The sequence below is a fragment of the Dendropsophus ebraccatus genome, chromosome 6 (assembly GCF_027789765.1).
Source record: "Dendropsophus ebraccatus isolate aDenEbr1 chromosome 6, aDenEbr1.pat, whole genome shotgun sequence".
Taxonomy (NCBI): domain Eukaryota; kingdom Metazoa; phylum Chordata; class Amphibia; order Anura; family Hylidae; genus Dendropsophus; species Dendropsophus ebraccatus.
In genome coordinates this window covers 38,492,913-38,502,490 of record NC_091459.1, presented here as the reverse complement: position 1 = coordinate 38,502,490, position 9,578 = coordinate 38,492,913, and the positions used below count along the sequence as shown (strand labels likewise).

The following is a 9,578-nucleotide window of genomic DNA, read 5'->3' as shown; positions in this document are numbered from 1 at the left end:
TCAGTCTTGGGGGGGGGGGAATTACATCCTCAGTCTTGGGGGGACATTACATCCTTAGTCTGGGGAGGGACATTACATCCTCAGTCTTGGGGGGGAGACATTACATTCTCAGTCTGGGGGGGGGGGGGGGGACATTACATTCTCAGTCTGGGGGGGGGGGGGACATTACATCCTTAGTCTGGGGAGGGACATTACATCCTTAGTCTGGGGAGGGACATTACATCCTCAGTCTTGGGGGGGGGGGGGACATTACATCCTTAGTCTGGGGAGGGACATTACATGCTCAGTCTTGCGGGGGGGACATTACATTCTCAGTCTGGGGGGGGACATTACATTCTCAGTCTGGGGGGGGACATTACATCCTTAGTCTGAGGAGGGACATTACATCCTCAGTCTTGGGGGGACATTACATCCTTAGTCTGAGGAGGGACATTACATCCTCAGTCTTGGGGGGGGGGGGGAATTACATCCTCAGTCTTGGGGGGACATTACATCCTCAGTCTTGGGGGGAGGGACATTACATCCTCAGTCTTGGAGGGGGGGGGACATTACATCCTCAGTCTTGGAGGGGGGGGGACATTACATGCTCAGTCTGGGGAGGGACATTACATGCTCAGTCTGGGGAGGGACATTACATTCTCAGTCTGGGGGGGGGCATTACATTCTCAGTCTGGGGGGGGGCATTACATCCTTAGTCTGGGAAGGGGCATTACATCCTCAGTCTGGGGAGGGACATTACATCCTTAGTCTGGGGAGGGACATTACATCCTCAGTTTTGGGGGGAGGGACATTACATCCTCAGTCTGGGGAGGGACATTACATCCTCAGTCTGGGGAGGGACATTACATCCTCAGTCTTGGGGGGGGGGGGGACATTACATGCTCAGTCTGGGGGGGCATTACATCCTCAGTCTGGGGAGGGACATTACATCCTCAGTCTGGGGAGGGACATTACATCCTCAGTTTTGGGGGGAGGGACATTACATCCTCAGTCTGGGGAGGGACATTACATCCTCAGTCTGGGGAGGGACATTACATCCTCAGTCTTGGGGGGGGGGGACATTACATCCTTAGTCTGGGGAGGGACATTACATCCTCAGTCTTGGGGGGGGGGGGGGGGACATTACATGCTCAGTCTGGGGGGGCATTACATCCTCAGTCTGGGGAGGGACATTACATCCTCAGTCTGGGGGGGGACATTACATCCTCAGTCTGGGGAGGGACATTACATCCTCAGTCTGGGGAGGGACATTACATCCTCAGTCTGGGGAGGGACATTACATCCTCAGTCTTGGGGGGACATTACATCCTTAGTCTGGGGAGGGACATTACATCCTCAGTCTTGGGGGAAGGGACATTACATCCTCAGTCTTGGGGGGGGAGGGGGACATTACATGCTCAGTCTTGGGGGAAGGGACATTACATCCTCAGTCTTGGGGGGGGACATTACATCCTCAGTCTTGGGGGGGGGACATTACATGCTCAGTTTGGGGGGGCATTAGATCAGCAGTCTGGGGGGCATTACATTCTCAGTCTTGCTGGCAGCATATAATGCTCCACCGACTGGGGATATAACTTTGTATTTTTGTGAGTTTTTAATACTCTATTGAGTATTGCTTTAGTATCGATAATTGTGATACTTAAATTGGACATTTCTTCAAATACGTATTGCTGACGTGTTCCCTTATTCAGTGGTACAAACCTTCTGCTACCTCTTAGGGCCTGATCCTGTCCCAGCTATGTGCAACCCCTTCAAGACCAAACCCTTTCAGACACTTGACCCACTACTATCCCACTTTTTTTTTTGTTGCTTTAATTTTCAGATGGTCTCCTGTTTATCTCTTAGATGGTTAAGCATAATTGTAGCTTTGTAAAACATTTGATATGTTTCAGTGACATGTCTGAGGTTGGATTTTGAGAGATTGGACAAAGGGGAAGAAGCCCCCAGATGAGTAATATGGTACCTTAGTAGTCAGCTGTGTACATATTCCTAAACTTACTTAGATCCTGTATGCGCTTGGTTCAGTGGTCCAAGGACATTTGAGTCAATCACAAAAGGGCACAACACTCCAAACTCAGACTATAGCCAGCCTGTTCCTCCGGGGATGCAAATATATTCAGAGAGAGAATGTAAAGTTAGCCCTACCGACTGGATATGTGTTGGCCAGTGGACACGGTGCCAACCAGATAAAGCTACTACCTTTGAGGCTATGTGCTGTTCCCAAAAATGAGATGCTTTTTTCCCATTGCATTCAGATGTTACAGACTCTTTTGCTTGAAAAAAAACAAACAAATGATCTTTTTAGCCATAAAATACAGCCCAAAAATTTTCAGTGTTCATGTAACCTAATATAAGATTGAGAACGTTCCTGGTCTTGTCTTGGCCTACCCAGACCTCAGATAAATCAAGCCAGTCTCAAAAAATAAAAACCATATATAAAATGTGGAATGCCAATGTTTACTGTACATATGGTAACCTTTTCCATTGTTTTACGTTACAGGTGAGACGATACCTTCTGTGATCAAAGATGCCGCTTGTTAAAAGAAACATCGACCCCCGGCATCTGTGCCACACTGCTCTGCCCAGGGGGATCAAGAACGAATTAGAATGCGTGACAAACATTTCTTTGGCAAATATTATTAGGCAGCTCAGTAGCCTGAGTAAGTATATCCCTGTTTCTATGTCCTTCTGTATACATAGTCTGTAGAAGATAGCTTGTATAAGGAAAAAATAGTGTTTCCCATCCATCTAGATTTACACACTGATTTTGTAGTGTCCTGTTCCAACTAGAAAAAATAAATTGTGTTACCACAAGTCGCTAAAAAATGGCAAATGTTTTCAGATCCACATTATAGCGTTTTCCGGCTAATTTCCTGCTGCCTTTGATGGCGTGTGCTCCTGCATACAGTCCTATTGGCAGGGTAGGCCTTTCACACTGACAGCCTAATCCTTTATTGTGACAAGGAACCTAAATAGTTCCCTGTCACTAAAAATCCTTGAAAGCCTCTGTATTCTGACAATTGTTATGGCAACCCGTGATGTCAGTAATGATGTCATCTCAGGCAAACAGAGAAGACACATTCTGGGTTGTTACCCACATATCAGTTATCTGTATAGGGGGGCACCAGGAGACATAAAAATCATGTACTTTGCCAACTTGAGCCCAATTGGTGTAAAGCAAGTATTTAGGGACACTGCTGTGGCCATGGGAGCTTTCTTTGTGTTCACTCTACAAAGGGGTTATCTAGCAAAAATCTTTTTCTTTCAAATCAACCAGTTTCAGGAAGTTATTTAGATTTGTAATTTACTTCTATTTAAAAATCTCAAGTCTTACCATACTTATCAGCTGCTGTATGTCCTGCGGGAAATGTTGTTTTCTTTCCAGTCTGACACAGTGCTCTCTGCTGCCACCTCTGTCCGAGACAGAAACTGTCCAGAGCAGGAGCAAATACCCATAGAAAACCTCTCTCAAAAGAGATGTCAGGACATACAGCAACTGATAAGTATGGGAAGACTTGAGATTATTAAATAGAAGTAAATTACAACTCTATATAACTTTCTGAAACCAATTGATTTGAAAGAAAAAAAGATTTTCGCTGGATAACCCCTTTAGACAATTAAAAGTTATTTAAATGCCCCTAAAATACACAAAACATACTAATAATAATGAAAAACAGAGTCCTACAAAAAGAAACCTAGGAGTAGACTAGAACGTAAAGCATCTAGAATGCAGCACTCGTAAAGGACTTAAACACTTCTGACCATGATAGGGTTAAAATCCATATTCTGAAAGGGGCTTATACGCTTCATCAGACTCTTGGATGGTCCCACAGAACACATAACTCCTCATCCAGTCATTGTGGGTTGTTACAGTAGCCTCTGCAGCGTCTATGAAATTCTACTGTTTCTTGCTGCATAATGGCTCCCGCCTGCCAACAGAGCCGCCACCATGGTTCTGGGGGGAGGGGGAAAGCTAGTTATTATTCCCCTCACTATCTCCAGTATGATAAGTAAATTTTAACTGCATATTAGAATGGTCCTTTATGAAATACCTGTCAGTGGGCTATGTAGGCAGTAAATGGGTTAGACAATCACCATGAAACATTAAAGGTCTGCCAGCGATGAAAGACAGAAAGCCGGGGAATAATGACATCAGCAGGTAACTATATTAACAGCTTGGCTAAAAATAATTCATCCCGCAAATCACAAAATAGGCGGTTCAGGTGGCCGTGACTGTCAGCGTGTGTATATGTTTAAGGCAAATATCGTATTATTTACATAGAGCCATAATTCCATAATGGCTTTTTTTAACCATTGGCTGACTTCAGTCACTCTTAGGGCTGTAGTCGAGTAAAGGGGAATACATTGTAGCTGTTTACGCCTGCTGCACAAATGGTCTCTACATCTTTTTTTCTGTCCTTTGAAAGGGAAACTATCAGCAGGTTCATATATACGACCCCACTGATAGGCACCTGTTACTGCAGAGCTGCTTAACCGGCGCCAGTCTTCTGATGCAGTAACGCAGCTCGGTGCCGTATGGGAAAGAGGGGCGGGCTTACCTATGCGTAGATGACTATGCATAGGCAGGTGTGGATGTACGAACCGGAGGATGGGTGGGGAGGGACTGAGGTACGCCCCAGTGCACCAAATGGACTACTTTGCATATTTTTTCTAAACAGATTTCTCCTAAATGGCACCACGGAGAAACATAAGACCATTGCTAGAATGTGCAATTCTGTGGCAACAGGTACATATCAGCAGGTCCATATGTATGTAGAATCAACTGTCAGCTGCTTATCTGTGGACCTGGTGTAGATTTTTGCCATGTTTTACGCCTGCTAGTCTTGATGAATCTTGATAAATCAGGTGTGGGGGGACATACATCCGCAAAAATCTGTCCCTTTTTGTAGATTTACTCCAGGCGCACTGCCCTTGTCACAGGAAATAACAGAAATCCCTTACAAATAAGATGCAGGGAAAACCTTGTAAAACTGGTCTGAGCCTTGGATGTGCAAATTGAGGTGTAATCCCAGCATGCTGCCTTGTGCTGAATGAAACTACAGGAGCAGGCAGGGAGTGAACTGCAGCAGGTGCTGCAACACTACTGATACTGAGACAGGATGATGAGCTGAGAGAAAGCAATGTATTCTGGGAATTGTAGTACTGAACTGAACTGCTCAACCAAGAAGCACTGTGATTACTACTCCTAGCAGTCTGCTCATTTAATTAGGAGGGCAGATTTAGGCTGTGTTCACATGCTCTTCCATGACTCTTTATAACAGTGCATGTACTATAAAATTGCATTCTTTTTTTTACAGCAATTTTGCTACATTGCAGTAAAAGCACAAAGTTAACATGATGGTGCTGCAACAATACCGCCCCAGTATGCTGTTATGCAAGCACAGCTCAAGCAGCCTCCCATTACTTTCTCATGCATTGTTATGTAGGGTCCTGTGGGTGGGAAGACGTGAAAGACTGAGGCGGCAGCCCAGTGCCAAGATTGTGAGGGGGCTGTGGGCAGGCTAGAAGGGAAGAAGACCGTGATATCACGTAAATAAGGGTCGCCATAATGATGGTGCAGATCATGTGATAGGTGTACAGCAGCTCATATAGAAGAAAACTAGTAGACTGCTGTGGAGGTCATGTGACTGGTTTCTGCAGCTCCAAAACAGGCAAGGAATTTTTAAGGAAGTTTATAGCAAAGATTAGAGATGGAATACCCCTTTAAAGGAAAAAGTCTGGGCACTTAAAAAAGCCGGCAGCTGGCAGTGGGGAATTTGATAACAAGAATGAGCCTCTCCCCATGCCCGTGGTATGCGGCAGGACCGGCCTTAGGACCCCCGCCGGAAGGCATTTTCTCCCAAGTTGTGATGACGTCAGGACTCGGGGAGGGGGGTGAAAGGCCTGTCCAGGCTGATGAACTGGCCGCTCAGCCAGTCAGTGACTGGAGTGGTGTCCCACCTCAGTCACTGACTGGCTGTGGGGCCAGTCCATCAGCCGGGTCATGATGTGTGCAGTGCTGGAGATCCTGGAGCCCGGCAGGGGTCCTGAAGCCGCTCCCGCCGCTCACCACAAGCACGAGGAGAGGTAAGTTTGTACGTACTTCGGCTGCCGAATTCTAAAAATGGCCAGACTTCTCCTTTAAGTGTATGGGGACAAACAAGGCTCTCCATTTCTGACACATTAGGCTTGATGGTGAAGGCAAACCCTGCTCCTAGGCCTATCTCCTGGCAGTTTACACACAGGCCATGAAAATGCATTGCGGTGAGATGTTTCACTGTCATGTCTTAATTTTTATATTTTTTTTGTTTTAAGGTAAATATGCAGAAGATATATTCGGGGAGCTCTTCAATGAGGCCCACAGCTTCTCCTTCAGAGTGAACTCCTTACAAGAACGTGTTGATCGGTTATCTGTCAGTGTGACCCAGCTAGATCCTAAAGAGGAAGAGCGTAAGTGTTTTACCAAGTCCTTTTTATTTTTTCTCTCCAAGTTTTTCTTTCTTCTCCTGCTTTTCCAGCATCTATTTTACTGCAGAACTTTCATGCACTTTTTTGAGCCAACACTGGAAAGCAGAAATAATTCTCCTGACAAGCGGGCACAGCTGGACCATTGCACAGTGCCATTGTCTGCTGTTAGCACATGAAATAGGTCATCTTCAGTCCTACATTCCACTGCAGTTAATTAAACAACCAAGAAAAGCATTAAAGTGGCATTCTGTGCCTATTGGGGAGAAATTCCTGTCCTGCATATCTGTGTGTGCACGATTTCTTGTAGTCATCCTATTCCCTGGAGCTAAAATCATACACAGAAATGTAATTGTCCTGGTCCCAAGCTTTTCCGTGGGTATTTTCATTATTCTCAAGAACCTATACTGCTCCATTATATTTTTCTGTGCTTGAAATTGAATGGGTTTACAGTGACTCAGTAATGTCGTACCTGTGATCAGAAACTGTGCTAATAGGAGGTAAGGGATAACGGTACACACACCTCCTTGTTGTCAGCTGAGGTGTTTGTTGGTTGAAGCGAATGTATCTTGCTTTTTTTTTATATATATATATTTTTTTTCACTAGTTTAGGAGAAAGTATGGTCAGAAAATAACATTTAGCTTGTATTCCAAACCTCCAGGCATACTGGACTTTAATCCCCCAGGCGCGTGAAAGGCAGCGGCGGGGAGGTAGTCATCTGGGCGGCTCCCCGTCTGTATCTAGTCACCGCTCTCTGCCTGTCAGCGTGCTTGGAGAGGGATGAATGACTGGCAGAGAGGTCCTTTACTGGCCTCTCTGCCTGTCAATCATCCTGCAGAGCGTGCTGACAGGCAGAGAGCGGTGACTAGATACGGGTGGGGAGCCACCCAGATGACTACTTCCCCGCCGCTGCCTGTCACGCGCCCGGGGGATTAAAGTCCTTTTTTCGGGTATACAGCTCCTGACGCAGCCGCGGCCAGTACGTGCCGCGGCTGCTGCAGGAGCTGTATACAGCAGTTTAGGGAACCATAATCAGCCCGATTAGGCTGATTGATTCCCTTTAAGCTGTCTAGAATAAAACATAGACCATTGGCTGTATTCATGTTTTCCAGAACTCTGTAGGGCTGCATCCATATTCTGCAGCCACCAGTTCTTAAATGCTGTACGTTTTGCTTTGGACAGGACTGGGCAGGCTTAAGGTCATCTCTAGTCCTAATCTTATTAATATGCCTCATGCAAGATACTTCCCAATAAATTTAAGGAAATCTTACTGTAAAAACTATAGAACTCCAGTATTATGGATAAATGTACTTTTTTTTTTTTTTTTTACATCTAGTGAGATCCATACATATATTCTTAGATTCCTAATGAACTTCTAGTTGCCTATTATACACAGCTTTAGGGTCTGTTCACACGTACAAGTTTCTCGCACATAAATCCTCAGCGATACTAATTGCTATCAAGTCAATGTATGTGTATTCTCGCTGCATGTTTGGTGCGATTTTTACATGCGAGTTTTGATTTTCACATGATTTTCACAGGCGAGTTCAACACCACCAAAAACGCAGCTACTTTCGTGCGACTTTGATGCGAGTTCTGTGCGAGTTTTACGCAGCGAGTCTGTGCGTGTGAACAGACCCTTAGAGGGTACCTGTCAGTAATTCCCTCCCACCTGAATCACTGGCAGCATAAAAAATTGAGAGGTTCCCTTATCACGATATATGATGTACACCTCTGCTGTTTCAAAGAAATTATAGTTTGTTATTTCGGCCACGAATAGGACATTTCACCTGTTCGCAAATAGGGAGGGATCTGTCCTAGTGGACCACCCCAGAGCAATCTTCCAAGCCCAAGTTACAAACTATGATTTCTCTGTAATAGTACAGTTTGTTTCCTTTAAAGGGAACCAATCACGCTGAAATTGCCCCCATTGATAAGGAAACGTGCTGGTACATCACCCAGCACGCTTCCCAAACATCCCTCTGTCCCCTCCTTTATTACCCTGGGCGTAGTTACCCGGGTCCTAGGTGGCTTCCAGCGCTTTAATCACACCCAGAGGGGCTTGATTCAAAGGCCTGCGCTCCGCCAACGTCATTACTGGCTTGCGTTCCACGTCGGTGGCGTTTGCGTTCCACGACAGAGGCGTGTCGCGTCTTTTGCGACGTGCCGCCGATGTGGAACGCAAGCCAGAGATGACGTTGGCGGAGCTCAGGTCTTTGAATCACGCCCCTCTGGGCGTGATTACAGCACTGGAAGCCACCCAGGACCCGGATAACTACGCCCAGGACCATGACTAGTTCAGCCCACCGTGACTACTTGGGGCTGATTAGCATACGGCGAGGGACTTCACAAATATAAGATTGCGGGGTAATAAAGGAGGGGACAGGGGGATGTTTGGGAAGCGTGCTGGGCGATGTACCAGCACGTTTCCTTATCAATGGGGGCAATTACGGCGTAATTGGTTCCCTTTAAAGGGACACCAGTGTCATCAGAGTCTGTAGGGGAAATTCTAGGTGTAATCCTGGGGGGGGGGGGGGGGGGTAGGGGCACAGGGTTCAGTCCATATGGGTGGTCCCTGTCCCTTCATCCCATCCTTCTCCTTGCCCTGCCAAGTCTGATTGATCAGTCTCTATCTGCTTATAAGCAGAGATCTTTCAAAGCTGGTGTGACTTCTACCTGCCAAGACAACGTTAGAGTCTCTATACACAGATAGAGATTAATCACCCATCCCTCTATTTAACTTGGAGCCAAATTTCTAGTTGGTGTTAAAGCTACGATTCCTCTGAAATCCTGCAGAATATATCATACATTGTAATAAAGGAGACTGCCAGGGTTTCATGCTGCCTATGGATAGGGAAACAAGATGACACAGGCTATGTATTGTGCATACAATCTTCTATACAATGCACTTTGATAAACTAATAATTGATCAACCTAAATAGTAGAACCTGAGGCCTGCAGGGGTAGGATAGTGGCCCAGCCGTCTCAGAACACACATTGTTACTGCTCCGTAGGAAGCTCCTTTCCTTCCTGCTCCAAGGACCAAAGCTTGTTCAGTCTGATCGGCAGAGCTGCAATTGTTTGACTCGACTGTAAGACATAATCATTTCAT

At 45.9% G+C, this 9,578-nt stretch overlaps 1 protein-coding gene across 3 annotated transcripts in view; it reads left to right on the top strand.

Moving 5' to 3' along the window:
* Window positions 1–9,578, top strand: part of WASF1 (WASP family member 1) — a 66,315-nt gene that overhangs the window by 37,855 nt on the left and 18,882 nt on the right. For all 3 annotated transcript variants that reach the window (XM_069974836.1, XM_069974834.1, XM_069974835.1), the window contains 2 exons: window positions 2,501–2,660; window positions 6,316–6,450. In XM_069974836.1, the coding sequence (XP_069830937.1) occupies window positions 2,528–2,660; window positions 6,316–6,450 (268 nt within the window). In that variant the 5' untranslated portion in view covers window positions 2,501–2,527. The remainder of the gene's footprint in view (window positions 1–2,500; window positions 2,661–6,315; window positions 6,451–9,578) is intronic.